This window comes from Callorhinus ursinus, unplaced genomic scaffold (assembly GCF_003265705.2).
Source record: "Callorhinus ursinus isolate GAN/ISIS: 27379988/994484 unplaced genomic scaffold, GSC_fseal_2.0 scaffold57, whole genome shotgun sequence".
Taxonomy (NCBI): Eukaryota; Metazoa; Chordata; class Mammalia; order Carnivora; family Otariidae; genus Callorhinus; species Callorhinus ursinus.
Window position 1 is genome coordinate 6,202,070 of NW_027397119.1, and position 18,227 is coordinate 6,220,296.

At 41.6% G+C, this 18,227-nt stretch overlaps 1 protein-coding gene across 2 annotated transcripts in view; it reads right to left on the minus strand.

Annotated features, from left to right (window-relative positions):
• Nucleotides 1-11,769, minus strand: part of KLHL12 (kelch like family member 12) — a 29,632-nt gene extending 17,863 nt beyond the window's left edge. The window contains exons 1-5 of one of the 2 annotated variants that reach the window (XM_025855054.2): nt 11,659-11,769; nt 10,389-10,396; nt 8,919-9,153; nt 4,083-4,236; nt 2,784-3,001 (exon numbers count right to left, since the gene is read on the minus strand). In XM_025855054.2, the coding sequence (XP_025710839.1) occupies nt 2,784-3,001; nt 4,083-4,236; nt 8,919-9,153; nt 10,389-10,396; nt 11,659-11,757 (714 nt within the window). In that variant the 5' untranslated portion in view covers nt 11,758-11,769. Of the gene's footprint in view, nt 1-2,783; nt 3,002-4,082; nt 4,237-8,918; nt 9,154-10,388; nt 10,397-10,974; nt 11,149-11,658 lie in introns of those variants that run through there. The other variant, XM_025855052.2, reaches the window with a different exon arrangement.
• Between the last annotated feature and the right edge of the window lie 6,458 nt (nt 11,770-18,227).

Here is an 18,227-nt window from a genome sequence, read left to right on the forward strand (position 1 = left end):
TGACAGAGGCTGAAGGAAGACAAAAGAGTTCTTAAACTCTTGTCGTCTCAGTTTCTGAATAAAAAAGTTAGTCTTTTGCTCTCCCTGTTCCATTTAATTTTATTCCAAAGTTTACATAGTTCTAAAATAAATGATTGCTGTAACTGCTTGCTGATTTGGTCAATGAGAAACTAACTAGGCAACCTGCTCATAGTTTCTTGGAACAGAACAATCTGGAGCCAGTTGGCCCAGATATGAGGCCTGGTTCTACCACTTACTAGCTCTGGTATGATGGGTATCCTCAAAGCCTCAGTTTCTTCCTCTGAAAAAATGGAGACACTTTTGAGAACTACATTAGATAAGATATACCAAGAATAGTACAATTAAAATGAGAAGTCCAGGGTACAGGGATTTTTATCTTTTTTGTCTACAATCGGATTGCTGGTACATGGAACTGTTCTGGACACACCATTAAGCGCCCAATAAATATTTAATAAAGAAACCAACAGTAAATGCTGAGTTTTACCTCTTTTATTATTATGTGCAGTGAACTTCAAGTCTATAGTACTCATTCTATTTACTGTATTTTCTAATGTATGGATAAATCAAGAAAAATCAAGATATTCTAGCAAGTTACCAGTTTCCCAAGTCTGAGAATGTGCCATTTGTCTATACCTGGCATTCCAGTGCATGGACACAATGTCCTACCACAGCAAGAGTGAGAACAAAACGTTAGCAAATACTTGGCTCAGTAACATTTGTAACAGCAGCTTCTCTGGACTAACATGACACCATGTCAAACTGTAAAATGATTCCTCTTTAGTTGGAAACGTCACCAAGTGCCCTAATCAATTTTCCCTCAGAAAGTCAGTAGGGAGGGGTACCTGGGTGGCTCAGCCGGTTAAGCGTCTACCTTCAGCTCAGGTCATGATCCCAGTGTCTTGGGATCGAGCCCCACATCGGGCTCCATGCTTAGCAGGGAGCCTGCTTCTCCCTCTGCCTGCCTGCCTGCTTGTTATCTCTCTTTCTGTGTGTCAAATAAATAAAAATCTTCAAAAAAAAAAGTCAGTAGGGAAAGACAAAAAGAAAAAGTTGGCTAAAATTTTGATAAACATTCTGAAGACTGTATTACATAAAAATCCTAGTTTTAATAAAATAAATTAGTTATCATTGCATTTACAAATGTGTATTATAGGATTTCTTTAGCAAATTCCTTCTATAGCACTTAGAAAATTCATCAGACTTTGATTCTTTTTTATATTAAAATGAGGTGCCACTAACTTCTGGGAATCCACTAATTCAAAGTTCATTTTTTTTTTTTAAAGATTTTATTTATTTATTTGAGAGAGAGAGAATGAGAGATAGAGCGCACGAGAGGGAAGAGGGTCAGAGGGAGAAGCAGGCTCCCTGGGACTCAATCCCGGGACTCCAGGATCATGACCCGAGCCAAAGGCAGTCGCTTTAACCAACTGAGCCACCCAGGCGCCCTCATTTTTTATTATTATCTAAGGAGAGTGAGAGGAAAAAATGAACTCTTAGCCTTCCTAGAGAATCGGATTTCTCCTGACTCGAGGAAACAAAACCTAACAGATGGACTTTTATCCTACCACTTGGCTCTGCTAGGTATTTTCTAGGAGCTACTAACCAGAGAATTCGACCACTGGAAATTAATGCCTTGGGCTTCAAAGACATCTATACCCCCATATTGGACTTCTCACTCCAATTGTCAGTCTAACTACAGATTTCTATTCAATAAAAACTCTGCTAAACTACTGGCACTATGATTTAGCATTAGGATTGACTAAGATCCTTCTTGCTGGGGTAAGTCACTGAACCCTTGCCCGCCCACCGGTAGTTTCCCCTCTGCTAGGTGAAAAACAACTCCCTCAAGGGGAGTTCGTATATCCCTTCTTCCCACTTCCTCATAACCCCATTAGGCACTTACCATCTGCCTCCTGCTTATGATCGCCACCGTTTTTTTCCACTTCCTTTCTGATCCACTTCCTTTTTGATCTAATTTTAACTTAAAAGGTTTAATTCTTTTTTCTAATTTCTTCACTTTGAATAAGTTCATTATTCTCATTATACTCTCTAAGTTTTGTCTTTTTGTCTGTCTCTACCACTACACACTGTGAATTACTGAAAACAAATGTATCTTACTCACTTTTGGGTCTATAGCATCTGGTACATATAGTTCATTGAGAATATCTACTGCTGTATAGTAGAAATTCTCAATAAATGTTTGTAAAATGAGTGAATGAGTAATAGAGAAGTGTTCTACAGAAATCTACTTTATTTCCAATTTCTGCTTATTCCACACTCTCTTTAATAGTGACTCTTGTGACACCTGGGTGGCTCAGCTGGTTAAGCGTCTGCCTTTGGCTTGGGTTGTGATCCCAGGGTCCTGGGATCGAGTCCCACATGAGGCTCCCTGCTCAGCAGGGAACCTGCTTCTCCCTTTGCCTGCTGCTCCCCCTGCTTTTGCTCTCTCTCTCTCTCTCTGGCAAATAAATAAATAAAATCTTTAAAAAAAAATAGTTGTAAGACATCAGAGAAACATTAAAAAAAAAATAGTGACTCTTAACCATTGCGATCATACACTGAGGAAGGTGGCTAACTCCCTCCCATAAAAGTGCAAATAAATTTGGCATATAATTTCAGGGCACTGAGTGAAACCTTTGGAGCCAATACTGACACCTGATTAAGATGCCCTGCTACAAAAAGACAGTAATTCCACCTTGTTTTTCCCAGGTTCTGTAATGGCCCAGTCTTAAAGAAACCCGAATACCAAGCCAAATTTGTACCTGAATTTCATCACACTTGATTAACTTTTCCACCTCTCCTTGACTTAGAAGAATGAATTCTTCATGCTGTACCACTTCAGGAAAATGCTTCTGGCTAAAAACCTCAGCTGCTTGCATCAGGTCAACACAATTGTGAGTTTCAGCAAAATCCCTGATACCCAGGCAATTGGAGGGGTCCAACTGACTTTCTAAGAACTCACAGCAGGCTTGCTTCACACCTAGGACAAACACAGACAATGAACACTTCAGAGTACTTGACCAGGTGTGAACTGGTCTACATTCTTGGATCAAGATGTCTTCTCTACACGGTAACAGAGGAATCCTGGCTCAACAGCTGGTGATCAGATTAGAAATTTTATGCTTAAGGAATTCAAATGCAATTTCTGTCTTATGTGCTATGTGACCTTCAAAGAAGGCCTTTACAACTATGTCTCTGTTTCAGCTTTAAAATAAGTATAGCAAGACAAATTGTTTCGATGGACACTGGCACAATTAAACAAAAATGCCTATAAAACTCTTGGGAATCAAGCTTTTATAAAATCAATCACAATTTAACATAATGTACCTAATTTCTACTCCATATGCAAACTTACTGAAAGACTCCTATGAAGGAAAAGTAAAAGACACTAACACCAACCTCTTATTTCTCTAAATTGACAAGTTCAGAGTATGAATCTAATGTTACAGCTGTGCACTAATGCAAAAGCTTCACACTGTTTTCAATCATGTATTAAAAAGTGAAAATTTTCAACCATGTGTTTCAAAAAACTGAAAATCATAGAAACATCAGGGCAAGTTAAGAAAGACGGGCTGGGAACAGCAATATTTAATCTCGTGAAAACATTATATACTTTCATTTTTGTATGTCAATTTAAATTTTCAACAGATAATTTACATGATTGAAAAATTAAAAGTACAAAAGGGTTTGCCATGGATAATCCCCCAGCCTCCCTATCCACCGGGCCATCTAGTTCCTTTCCATGTAGCCTATGAATAATATCAGTCTCCTGTGTTTCCCTGTAGAGTTACAGTGTACATATATGTAAGAAAATGCGTCTATAATCCCCTCTTCCATTTTTTAAAAAACATAAAAGGTGCAAATGCTCTCTTCTGAAGAGCCAAACACTCACATGTGGAGAGGCTCTTTGATACTGCGATTGAAATCTGATCTTCTGTGCCACAAGCAGTAAACGTGAGTGCCCATGGTCTGTCTCCATAATTTTTAGGATTAAGTTTACATCATTAATTTTAAACACTTCCAAGGCTACCTTGGCACAACAGCAACTTTAACATCCGTACCTTTCAGCTGGAGCAGACAGGCTGCAGGGAGCAGTTCCTGCACGTTCTCCACTGTCACATGTACGGTTTCAGTGTACACAAAGTCCAAAAGAATTTCCATGGTAGAAGCAGTTAAACCTTGAATATCAACATAAGGTTTCCCCTTCTCTGAAAGCTGAAAATTCAAAGGGTATGAAATAATGGTGGTTATAATTCCACGAGATGAAGGCAGAATCTCATATCCAAGAGCTTGAAGGGATGTTAATATTAACTGAATACACAGCTTTAAAAAATTATGGTCTAATTTGTTTGATTTGTATAAAGCAAATATGGCATATATTTGTAGCTTTTCAAATTGGGGGCAGCTGTATGTAACCCAAGAGCACACAATGAGGTGACACCTTGGAATATCAATGTTACCAGTGAATAATTTAAAACTCTGCTTTCATAATAAAACACAGATCTATTACAGAATAGAATGCAAAAATTCCGTGAACATGCTGCTGGTGTCCTTCAGCTTTTAAGATAAAACACAAAATTTCAACGAAATTTCATGCTTGTAGAGGACCCTATGGCTTACAGCTCCAGACCCTCCAAGATTACTCAGTATTGTTCTATTTGTCCTTAGACTACATTTGGTAACGACGAAAACATGCAAGTCATCTTAAGGGGCCTTCTACTGTGACACTGAACATAACTAGTTTGATACTTTTTTTTTTTAAGATTTTATTTATTTATTTGACAGAGAGAGACACTGAGAGAGGGAACACAAGCAGGAGGAGTGAGAGAGGGAGAAGCAGGCTTCCCGCCGAGCAGGGAGCCCGATGCGGGGCTTGATCCCAGGACTGTAAGATCGCGACCTGAACCGAAGGCAGGCGCTTAATGACTGAGCCACCCAGGCACCTCTGTTTGATACTTTTTCAAAATAATGGATCGAGTCTATTTTGGGATTACTGAATTGTTAGTGGCCTACTTAGTCCAGAATATATCCTTAGAGTAATGGGTATCGAAGAGGCCAGATAATCATAGAAAACTGTTGACTAAGAGTAGAAATCTTCAGTTTTACAGGACAGTAAACTACCTGAAAATTGACAGCCTTATGAAAATTTTATTACATCTGAACCTTAGTTAGAAATTCAAATTATTCACAAAACTCCGTGCACTTTCATTACAAACTAAATGTCTTTATCAGTTTTGATTTCTCCATCAGCCCAAAATAATAATAAAAAAGTATTCTCTACCAAGGCCAATAACAAAATCAATCCCTAACATTAAAAATGTCACTAGTACATCATTTTGGAAAAGTGTTTTATTAACATTGCACATAGCAAAAATATTTGCAAACAGAAATATATAAGTACATCTATTCCAGAAATTTCTTATTCAACAAACCATATTCTCATCAAATAACTATTTTTTAAATATGAAAATATTTCACTATTTATTGACTCACAGCAATTTATAGTATCATTTCACATTTATATTTGCTTTACAATTTTTCCAAGTGCTTCTTATCTACTATTATTTCACCTAATTCTCACAGCAACCTGGTAAGGATTTAGAGGTCTGGCATTATTCCCATTCAAAGAAGTTATGCGACCTAACCAAGGTACTAGTTAAACCTCAGGTACTAGCTAAAACTCAGGTCCTTTCGTCTCACTCAAATGATCTTTCCGTTGGACCACATTCGAGGAGCGTTTCAGGGCCGGAAGAAAATAATGAAACCATGTAGTTCAACTACTTTATTTTAAAGATCAACCCAGTGGGAGCCTGGGTGGCTCAGTCGGTTAAGCGACTGCCTTCGGCTCAGGTCATGATCCTGGAGTCCCGGGATCGAGTCCCACATCGGGCTCCCTGCTCGGCAGGGAGTCTGCTTCTCCCTCTGACCCTCTTCCCTCTCGTGCTCTCTATCTCTCATTCTCTCTCTCTCGAATAAATAAAAATAAAATCTTTAAAAAAAATAAATAAATAAAAATAAAGATCAACCCAGTGAAGTTAGATGGTTGTCATGGTTCATGCAGCATTGCTAAGAGAACTGAGCCTAGGACCCAGATCTCTGGACCCTCTCCTTTGTATCAATTACTTTTAAAAATAAAGACAAAACCATCTGGCATTTTCTTGCCTAATACCAGTTTTTAAAGAAAGACTATAAAATAATCCCTGATGAGAAAAAAGAATTCTTTTATAGAACTCTATACCAATTTCAATGTGCAGAGAGAGTAAAGACAGACTAATTTTCCTCAAGCTGACAAAGAACAGGATGTACAATATATAATTAGTAGTCAGCAGTCCTGATCCATTAGTACTTCATGCTCAGCAGCTGCTGAGAGAACCTTCCTTACCCAGTTAAATGCCAACTGCTTCTGATGCTCTTGGGCAGATACTTTTTCTGGAGGACGATATAGGACATGATCTGTGATGTTATATTACACAAGAGCATTTTAAAATTAGCCTGAATTAGCAGGAATGATCTGTCAGGTTTCCATGTTTTTCCTACCAGCCATGTGACCGAGCATTGGCTCAGAGCATCATAAACTATTTTGGCTTTGAAATTATAGAATATAAAAAATCTACATATCAGAGGCTGAAGAAGCACAGTTAATTAAATTTGTATAAAGCAAGTAAGATTTGCATAAAGCAATACAGCATATATTCACAGATTTTCAAATATGGCATATATTGTTCAGGTTTAGAGTCAGAAAATTTAGGAATGAACCCCATCTTTAGCATTTATAAGCCATGTGACCTAAGGCAAGTCACTGAACATCTGAGACTTTGTTTCTTCATTTGTAAAATGAGACGGTAACATCTAACCCTACGGTGAAGGACATACAGCCATCACTCTCCTATTCAGATCCAATGGCAAAATCTTCACTAAGGTGATGAGATTAACTAAATACTGATGGTTAAAAAAAAATTTTTTTTTAAGATTTTACTGAGAGAAAGAGCACGCGCATGAGCAGCGGGGAGAGGGAGAAGCAGGCTCCCCTCAGAGCAGGGAGCCTGACGTAGGGCTCGATCCCAGGACCCTGGGATCATGACCTGAGCCTAAGGCAGACGCTTAACCGACTGAGCCACCCAGGTACCCCCCCCTTTCTCATTTTTAAAGGAGCGCCTGGGTGACTCAGTTAGTTAAGCCTACGACTATTGATTTCGGCTCAGGTCATGATCTCAGGGCCGTGAGATTGAGCCCTGTGTCGGCCTCCCCGCTAGACATATAGCCTGCTTAAGATTCTCTCTCTCCGTCCCTCTGCCCCCTCCCCCATCCCTGCTTGTGTGCTCTCTTAAAAAATTTTTTTTGAAAATAGCGTTTTTTAAAAATAACGTTAACATAATGAGATATTTCAGGCATATGTATAAGCAGAGATACATGATATAATACACATTGGTGTACTCTCACTCAAGCTTAAAAAAATTCAAGAGCCTGGGTGGCTCATAGGTTAAGCATCCAACTCCTGATTTCTTGATTTTGGCTCAGGTCATGATCTCAGGGCCGTGAGATCGAGCCCTGTGACAGGCTCCGTGCTCAGGCTTCCCTTCTCCCTCTACCTTTACCTGCCCCCTGCACCCTGCTCTTGCACTCTTTCACTCTAAAATAACTAAACCTTCAAAAAAAATTCAAGATAATTGATTTAAATTTTAAAAATCAGACTTGAGATTTTTGAAAAATAAAAAAGCTGCAGTGCTCTCTGCTGTTTGGCTTTCTAAGAGCACTTCACAATACATTCAACAGCCTTACTCTTCATTTTAAGTATTCTGCCAATTACTAAAGCAGTCTTTTAAAAAAAGATTTATTTATTTATTTATTTGAGGAGGGGAGGGGCAGAGGGAGAGACTCTTCAAGCAGACTCCCAGCTGAGTGGAGAAGAGCAGGAGGGGAGGCCGACTCCATCTCACACCCATGATATCACAACCTGAGCTGAAACCAAGAGTTGGACACAACCAGCTGAGCCACCCAAGCGCCCCTAAAGCAGTCTCTTTCATTCTTCTCTCTCCTTCTAAAATATTTGACTTATTTATTTGACAGAGAAAGAGAGAGGGGGAGAGAGAGCCGCACAAGGAGAGGTAGGGCAGAGGCAGAGGGAGAAGCAGGCTCCCCGCTGAGCAGGGAGCCCGATGCGGGGCTCGATCCCAGGACCCTGGGATCACGACCTGAGTCGAAGGCAGACGCTTAACGACTGAGCCACCCAGGCACCCCTCAAGCAGTCTTTCTTAATACCTATATGCACCTTTTTTCTTGTCGAGTCAACCTTTTCCCTATTCCCTTTAACTGCTTATACTCCACAGTCAGCATCTTTTTCCAAGTTATACTCCATATACCTATACAGTCACGAAGTCATTTATTAAGTCCTCCTCTCATTTGAAATTACTCTAAATCTACACTGACAGAATGAATGTTGATTTTCTTCATATATTATTAGGTGGAGTTGGATGAGGACTGAATCCTACTCTCCTTTCCTTCCCTCCCCCTTATCCTCCTAGAATTCACTTTAAAATCTTAAACTTTAGAAGGAAAAAAACAAAACAGGAAAACAAATTTTAAAAATAAGTAAATCCAGTAGCTGACATTGGTGTTTTACCACAGGCCAGACACTGTTCTAAACACTTCACATGTGATTTTCTCAAATAACTGTCACAATAACCATATGTGACTGCAGTTGCTAGTACCCGTAATTTAGAGATGAGGAAACTAAGACATAGTCTAAAGGCAGATTTTGACCAGAGTCTGTCCGCTGAACCACCGTACTATAGAAATTCACCATTACATCAAACTTTTACTATTTTATTCAATGAAATGAGACAACTACAAGGTTACAAGTGTGAATTTCATTTGTGAGGCATTAAATTACCACTTACCTCACTGGTGAACATGGCGCAGAAGTAATCGCTACAGGCAGCTAGCACAATCCGATGGGCAGGGAAGTCTTTCTGCTCTACTCTCAAAGTCACATCACAGAGGGTATTGCTCTTCCGGAGAGAGTTCATTGAATTGAGGATGGATTTAGCATGAGTATTTGTCATTATGTCTTTGGGGGCCATAATGCCTCCCATCAAGCAATATGGAGAAAGAATGAAAAGGGGTCCTTGGATTCTGCAAGTACAAGAGAAAAAAACCCAGAGCACACTTGAAGGACGAGGAAAATTAAACATATTCAATTACCTACACAAATAAGGAGGCTTCCTCAGACCCAAACACAAGTAGAGAGTACTCCTATTACTGGTCTTAACCACAACAATCTAACCACAAACCCAAGTAAAAACAATCTCTTCCTCCAAATTCCAATATCGAGTGCCCCTGCCACTTGACATTTATTATAATCAATACTCAACTGTACTGTAAATAGAAAAAAACCCATACATACCTTGCATATCTTCACAACGCTGTCACAGTCTCAAATGATAAAATGAAAAGATAAAATTTCCTAAAGGTGTGATATCACTATTACTTAATATCCATAAGTAGATTAAGTAGGTATTTAGAGAATAGGATTCTGTTTTATGTATTTTTTCCTATCCTAGCAGGTGTACCTAAAATGTTTAGAAATCAAATGTAAGAAAAGAAAAATTGTGTATTCAACTTAGAGCAATAAAGGCCAGAGTCAGTGAAAATGAACAATTTTCTAAACAAGTAAGCAATTATTATGACTTCCAAATATATCTGGATTTCTTCCTAAAAATGACATTTCAAATGAGGACCCGATACCTACCCTGAATAATGGAAACACTGCAAGCTTACCTATGATTAAGTTATTGAAGCTCTTTAAGGGTCTTCCTACTCTACATTAGTAGCAAACATCCAGTAGTAATTCTTCTACACTGAAACCAAGAGCCTAATTATGATAGAAACCTATTAAAACTCCACTACTGGATTTTACTGCCATAGCCAGTCACTTGCAAAGTTCACTTGTATGCATCAATTAAAAAAACTCAGTAATACATTACATATTAAAAAAACCCAATGTACTTTTTACTCTCTTGATTATTGACAGGCTTTAGTGTTTTTTTGTTTGTTTCAAGGACAATTTCTGGGGAATGAAATGGGATGGTTATTAAGAAAGTCTTATTTGGAATCTATAACTTTCTGAGATAATCTAAGGGGGAAAAAAATCAAACAATGATCTTCAAGAGTCCACAACTCACAACCGGAATTTTTGAATAGCACAAACGAGATCCTAAATTCTCATCTACTTCTATATACAGTTAGCATTATTTTATAAGCACTCTAGATATAATCTTTCCAACAACCTGCAAGATCCATTTTACAGAATAGGTGATTCACCAAAGCATATGACGTTTTTCAAAAAGATTTTCCTTAAGTCTATTTACTTCCAATTCTGAAGATGTAAGAAAAGTCTGAACAGATGCCCATTTACTGTGAAGATTTTCTGAGGAGTTACCACAGGGCTGAGCCTAGGGCTGGGTTTTACAGTTTCAGTGTCAAAACCGACAGTAACCTTAATTCAGTGTAGTCTTCCTCCTTGGGGACTCCTGCCTCATAAAGCAAAATCTCAGCCCTATCTTTCACTCTCACATTTTTGGAACTTCCGTTAACATCTGAGCAGAGGGGTTCCACCACGGAAGATTCAGGGAGGGGGCGAGAGCGGAAAGGTGTCAAATTCTAGAAAGACTAAATTCCAGGTGGGAGAAGGAAAGACAGTCTCCCCTCCTGACAACACCGGGAACAGCGCGGGCAGCTCCAGGTGGAGATCCTGGAGGGGCGCAATCAGAGGGGGGATGAGAGGAGGGCGCTCCAGGCCAGGAGCGCCCCCGGCCCCGCAAGCCTCCCTCCGCTCACCGGCGTCTCTGCGTTCCACACCAGAGGGAGTCGATGGATGGGGGAAGGGCCGTAACCGGGAGTCGGGAGCTAGGAAGGAAAGAGCAGAGCTGCCTGCCACCGCCTCCTGCGACTCACCTCCGCTCGCGGGCCCACTCAGCCACGCCGGGCCTGTTCCCCGCCCGTGGGAACTGGGTGGGGCGCGGGGCCAGCAGGCGGCTCAGGAGGAGCCCAAGCGCCGCCGCCGCCGCCCCGACCCGAAGGCTTTGGAGCCGTCACCGTAGTCTTCCAGGATCTCGCCTCCTGGGCCGCGCGACGTGATGACGTAATGCAACTCGAGGCCCGCCCTCCTCCCTGCCGCGAGCTGCGTCACGTGGGGAGGAGGCGTCACGTGACCTACAGGTACCGGGGTGCCGGGCTTCCGCCCACTTAGAGAAAGGCAGAGGGAAAAGGTGGGGCAGAGTGGGGTCCGGCAGGGAGGGGCGGGGTGTACAGTTCTCTTGCCGCGTGATTGGCTGAGACCAGATTCTGCCCCAGTCTCCCGAGATCCAGCAGATTGACCGGATTACACCTTTTTTTTTTTTAAGATTTTTTTTTTTATTTATTTATTTGAGAGAAAGAATGAAAGAAAGCACATGAGAGGGGGGAGGGTCAGAGGGAGATGCAGACTCCCTGCCAGCAGGGAGCCAGATGTGGGACTCGATCCCCGACTCCGGGATCATGACCTGAGCCGAAGGCAGTCGCTTAACCAACTGAGACACCCAGGCGCCCTGGATTCCATATTTCTAAACTAAGGAGCTGGTTGCAGGAAGTATGTTTTACCTGGCGGGTATTCAGGAACCCTCTCGCATCGAGAAAGCCCATGGGGGCTTCAAATTTCTTTACGTCCATTGTCCACAACGGCCTTTTCCCGCGGACCATGGCTGTGGGGAGAATCCTCTGAGCCCTGCGATCCACTGACCTCAGCATTCTGTGCATCATAATGGGGCCCATCATCACCCTTGAGGTGGTTCTCCTCTACTTCTTGCCGTGCAGGACAATGTAGTGGAAGGAACTTGTGGTCACTAGAAGTTGGACGTTGTGAGGGAAATTGCGAAGGATCGTATGGGAAGTCCCAGTAGTCATCATTTCCCCTCTTTCTCTTCTGCTGACTTTTCACCAGCTCGCGGGTGCTGAGTGTTAAGTTTAGGAATTGTGCTTCTAATTGATTTTGGCACACTTATCTTAGTGGTTCAGAGGGGAATGAGGAACTATCAACTTCCGTGAATGTCCAAACTATTTTTGATGATACAGTACTTCCCCCTTATCCAGGGGGGATATGTTCCAAGGCCTCCAGGGGATACCTGAAACCATGGATAAATGAGTAATACTGAATACCCTATTTATGCTATGTTTTTTTTCCTATACATACGTATCATGAAGTTTAATCATTAAGTTAGGCATAGTAGGAAATCAACAACAATAATAAAACAGACTGTACCAATACACTAAAATAAAAGTTGTGTGAATGTGGTCTCTCTTTCTCTCTCTCTCTAAAATTATTGTACTGTATCCACCCTTCTCCTGATGATGTGAGATGATAACATGCCTACATGATGGGATGAAGTGAAGGGAATGATGTAGACACTATGACAGTGTTAGGCTACCAACTGGCCTGGCAATGTGTCCGGGGATCATCTGGTTCCAGACAGCAATGACTACTGCTAACTGAAATTGTGGAGAAGGGAGAACCACTGTACTGTTTTCCTTTGCAGGACCTTTGATTTATGGATAATAAAATGATAACCAAGTGGGTAGCAATCTAATTTTACATAGTGTTTCCATCTTTCATATCATCTCTCTCTGATCTAAAAGTATCCCTGATTGGGCCACCTGGGTGGCTCAGTCAGTTAAGCATCCAACTCTTGGTTTTGGCTTAAGTAGTGATCTCATGAATCGTGAGAATGAGCTCCACCTCGGGTTTGGTGCTCAGCAGGGAGCCTGCTTGAAGATTCTCTCCATCTGCCAAGCCCCTCCCCCCCACCCCCACCCCCACCCCCACTGCTTCTTGCTTGAGTGCACGTGCTGTCTCACAAATAAATGATCTTAAAGTATCCCTGATTTACGCATTGTGTGGGCAAGCAGGATTGACACAAGTTCTATTGGGGGTATTTGGGAAAAGTGAACCAAAATGATGACTGAAGATAACTTTAACTGAGTGATTTTCATAAATTTATCCCTTATATATACTCACGCACATGTAAAATGATGTGTGCACCAGGTTGTCTGTAGATTAGATTGAAAACAAACTTAACGTCCATTAGTAGGGAACTGCTTCAGGAAGTGTGGAACATCCATACAATACAATATCATGAAGTTGTGAACAGTGTGTATAGGTTGCTATTATTTGTGTAAAAGTTTGGGGAAATATTAATATTCATATTTGCCTGTATATGTACAAAATGCATCTGGAAAGATACAAAATGTTAGTTTCTTTGGAGTGAGGAACTGGTTGGTCATGAGATAGGGTGGAAAGGAGATTTTTCCCTCTATAACTTGTGCCTTTTGAACTTTTCATTATGTGGATTAAAAATATGTCCAGTTTAAATAAAAAGTAAAAATAGGGGCACCTGCCTGGCTCAGTCAGTGGAGCGTGCAACCCTTGATCTTGGGGTGGTGAGTTTGAGCCCCATATTGGGTGTAGAGATTAAAAATAAAAACTTTAAAAAAGGAAAGTAAAAATAATCCCATGTTTTCCAGATGCAAAATAGCACTTTAATGATATTGCTTAATTCCTGTCTGCTAAATTGAGAATTTTTCATGATGTGAGAGGGAACTTAAAAAAAAAAAAAGTGGCTTTGTTTAGAATATGCCCACACTTTTCCCAGAGAATAAAAGTTGGAGAAACTGCTAGCAAAAAAACAGAACACTGAGGGAATTAGTTCAGGCTTACCCTACTTTCTTCGGGGATATAGTCTCAGCACGTTTTGGGTCTTTAAGTCATGGGGACACTATCCTTTCCCCACAAGAATATTTCTAGTCATTTGTATAACTGACCTGAAACCCTACAGCCCAAACTTATCCTGACTTTTTTAGGCCCATTCTGGAGGGCTAGGGCTGGATAGGGTGAGTCAGTCAGTCCAGTTCTATACGTCATCCTGCCTTTATGGTTTGGGTATTTATATTAAAGGGTTTCAGGAACAGAAGACAAAGAATTGGCCTTGGAACTCTAGATCAAGTACATAGAATATAGGTTGGAATCTCTAAAACCAGCTATGCAGGATACATTGCATTTTTGCACCACCAGAAAATGGCAGACAAGAGAATGTACCTCTTAATTATTCACTGAATGTGATCAAAGCAGGGCCCCAGCTACTGCTTTGAAATTCATCACTGAATTTGCACCCAGGTCATGTCTCCCAAGGGCTGTTTCCTGCCCCTTGCTGGGGATAGGAGAGATGCTAAGGCAGACCCTTTCTAGGGGAAATGGGACTCTGTTGTCAGGGGACTTTGGATCAAGGCCTTCTCCTAAACAAAGGGCTTTGCTGAACCTTTTTTTAGATGGCAAGGCAGTCTAGGACGCTTCTCCCAACCTTCTCTCCCTCTTTCCTTCAGTGGGGGTCAGACCTGCATCACAGCCTCATGGCTCTCCCTGCCTTCTCTGGCTCCCTTTATATTTTCTTTTACATATAAGCATTTCCCCTAATGAAATCCTTGTATACTTAATTTCATCTTGGAGAATGCTTCTGTGAGGACCAGACTGACAGAGTGTTCAAGAATTTCTTTAGATCTTGGGCGCCTGGGTGGCTCAGTTGGTTAAGCAACTGCCTTCGGCTCAGTTCATGATTCTGGAATCCCAGGATCGAGTCCCACATTGGGCTCCCTGCTCAGCAGGGAGTCTGCTTCTCCCTCTGACCCACCCCCCTCTCATGCTCTCTCTCTCTCCCATTCTCTCTCAGATAAAATCTTTTAAAAAAAAGAATTTCTTTAGATCTTATCCATTTGTAATAATTTAAGAGTTTACTAATGTTCCCAAAGTTCTATGTTTAAATTGAAAATGGATGTTCTAAGGATAGAGATAAGTTAGTCTCTGTCCTAATTTTTAATTTATTGATAGGAAAGGGCTAGAGTCTGATTCTTAAAATTTTTTTTTAATTTTATTTATTTATTTCAGAGAGAGAGAGAATGAGAGATAGAAAGCACGAGAGGGAAAAGGGTCAGAAGGAGAAGCAGACTCCCTGCTGAGCAGGAAGCCCGATGTGGGACTCGATCCCGGGACTCCAGGATCATGCCCTGAGCCGAAGGCAGTCGCTTAACCAACTGAGACACCCAGGCACCCCTAGGTGCCTTTCTTTAATCAGCGCTTGGCCGTGTTTTGCCATCATTTACTTGTTTTTCTCTAGTGCCTACTATACAGCAAGTCCTGAACAAGTATTTAGGAGGTGAACAAACCAGATGTATGCAGCCAAAGAAGGTAATACTCACTTGCTACTAGTTAGTAGTTCTGATAGGGAAGATACTGAAATCAGGAGCAGAAGGGATTTTTAAATGATCTGAGGCTTTAGAACATAGGGTTTAAGTCAGCATGATCTGCATTCAGATACTGACTCCAAACCTGTCCATCATCTTGGGAAAAAGTTTTGGTCTTTTGGGACCTTAAGGTTTTCATTTATGCAATGGGATAATGCTCCTACTTCAAAGGGTTAAAGATAAAAAAGATATAAAATGACATATGAAAAGTACAAAGATGCCAAATCAACGTTCTGTCTCAGATCCTCTTTCCCGGGTCCAACTACTGACAAATGAGCAAACACATACACACTAGGTCCGCTAATTGCTCTGGATCTCCGGATGTCCTCACATACAAAATGGACGGATGCAGTCGGATCAGATGCAGTCCATTTCCTTCCAGCTCTATACAGTGGTTGCAAACTCGGGTGCCTCTAGGGGTTAGGCCAGTGCCCCGACAAGTGAGGGGCAGTGACACACTGAGAGCACAAGCCCTCTATCAAGGGCATCACTGGTATTGAGCTGCAGGTGACTGCACTCTGCCGGCCAAACAAAACGTTTGTGGAGGTTTGCAGCTTACAGGTCACCAGTCTGTGACTTGTGCTGTCAGCTCTTTAAGGACTTTTTTTTTTTTAAGATTTTATTTATTTATTTGACAGAGAGAGACACAGCAAGAGAGGGAACACAAGCAGGGGGAGTGGGAGAGAAGCAGGCTTCCTGCTGAGCAGAGAGCCCGATGCGGGGCTTGATCCCAGGACCCTGGGATCATGACCTGAGCCGAAGGCAGACGCTTAGCTAGACTGAGCCACCCAGGCGCCCCATCTTTAAGGACTTTTTAAGCTTCAAATTGTTTCATATTTTTTTAAAAGATTTTATTTATTTGACAGAGAGATACACAGCAGGAGAGGGAACACAAGCAGGGGGAGTGGGAGAGGGAGAAGCAGGCTTCCCACTGAGCAGAGAGCCCAATATGGGGCTTGATCCCAGGACCCTGGGATTGTGACCTGAGCCGAAGGCAGACGCTTAACGACTGAGCCACCCAGGCGCCGCCAAATTGTTTTGTATAAAAATACAAATAATTCTTGGGGCGCCTGGGTGGCTCAGTTGGTTAAGCGACTGCCTTCGGCTCAGGTCATGATCCTGGAGTCCCGGAATCGAGTCCCGCATCAGGCTCCCTGCTCAGCGAGGAACCTGCTTCTCCCTCTGGCCCTCCCCCCTCTCATATGGTCTCTCTCTCTCTCTCTCATTCTCACTCTCTCAAAATAAATAAATAAATCTTTAAAAAAAATAAATTAAAATAAATTAAAAAAATAAATAATTCTTGCATATGTGCAAGAAAACATAACTATGGGATAAGGAACACCCAGGTACTCATCGCCTAGTTAAAAAGAATGTAAGCTTTACTTTTGAAATGTTCTATGGGCCCCTACTCTAATCCTGTTCTTCCTCCTTCAGAGGTAACCGTTTTTCTGAATTAGTATTTCTTTTTTAAAGGTTTTACCATGTCTGTATCCCTAAACTATCATTAGTTTTGCAAATTAATAGCTTTACATAAATGCAGTCATACCAGTTTTACTGTGAGTTGCTTCCCTCCTTCCCCCAAACTTTTTTTCCTTCCCTAATCTTATTTGAGATTCAGCCATGTTGCTTGTCACTATAATTAATTTTCACTGCTAAATAATGTTTCATTATATGAGTAAACCAAGACTTAATTTTCCATTCAACAGTTTTGGACATTTGGCTTGTAGTATGTTGCTACCATAGACAGCTGCAGTGAGTCTTTTGGTATAAGCTAAGTTTCTCAAGGGTAGTGCTTTTCGAAGTGTGAGTTGTGACCCATTTAGACTTATGAACAATTTAGTGGGTCAGAAGGAGCATTTTTATTTTTATTTATTAAAGACTTTATTTACTTGAGAGAGCATGAGCAGGGGGAGGGGCAGAGGGACAAGCAGACTCCCTGCTGAGCACGGAGCCCGACTTGGGGCTCGATCCCAGTACCCCGAGATCATGACTGGAGCTGGAAGTCAGACGCTTAACCAACTGAGCCACCCAGGCGCCCCAGAAGGAGCATTTTTAAAAAATGAAGTGATCCAGGGTGCCTGGGTGGCTCAGTCGTTAAGTGTCTGCCGTCGGCTCAGGTCATGGTCCCAGGGTCCTGGGATCAACTCCCATGTCAGGCTCCCTGCTCAGTGGGGAGCCTGCTTCTCCCTCTGCCACTCCCCCTGCTTGTGTTCCCTCTCTCTGTGTCTCTGTCAAATAAAATCTTAAAAAAAAAAGCGGGGGGCACCTGGGTGGCTCATTTGGTCAAGCGACTGCCTTAGGCTCAGGTCATGATCCTGGAGTCTCAGGATCAAGTCTTGCTTCGGGCTCCCTGCTCAGTGGGGAGTCTGCTTCTCCCTCTGACCCTCCCCCCCTCTTGTACTCTCTTTCTTTCAAATAAATAAAATCTTAAAAAAAAAAAAGATCCAGGATAGACATCAGATACATTTCATATTGCAGAGTGTTGTTTCATAAAATGTTTGAATATTGTGTGTATATCTGCTCTACGCACGTCCACACGAAGTCATCCTACCAATGTGCACTTCCACCGCAGCATCTGGTCTGTTCCACATCTATACTAACACCCAACACGATCTTTAATTTGTGCCAACCTGGTAGGACTGAAACGGTTTATCACTTTGGGTTTAATTTACATTTCCCTGATTACTACTTGAGGTTGAGAAACTTTTGCTGTGTGTTGGCCTAATTGGATTCTTTTTTAAAAGAACCATTCGTTCTCCCAATTGTACAAACTTCAACTTTGAAGTGAACCCAACTTTGTAACTCAAGAAGATTCCTGTCTAAAGGCCTACAGTTAGTGATTACTGCAGACCATGTGCCATCTAATGAACACAACACGTCAG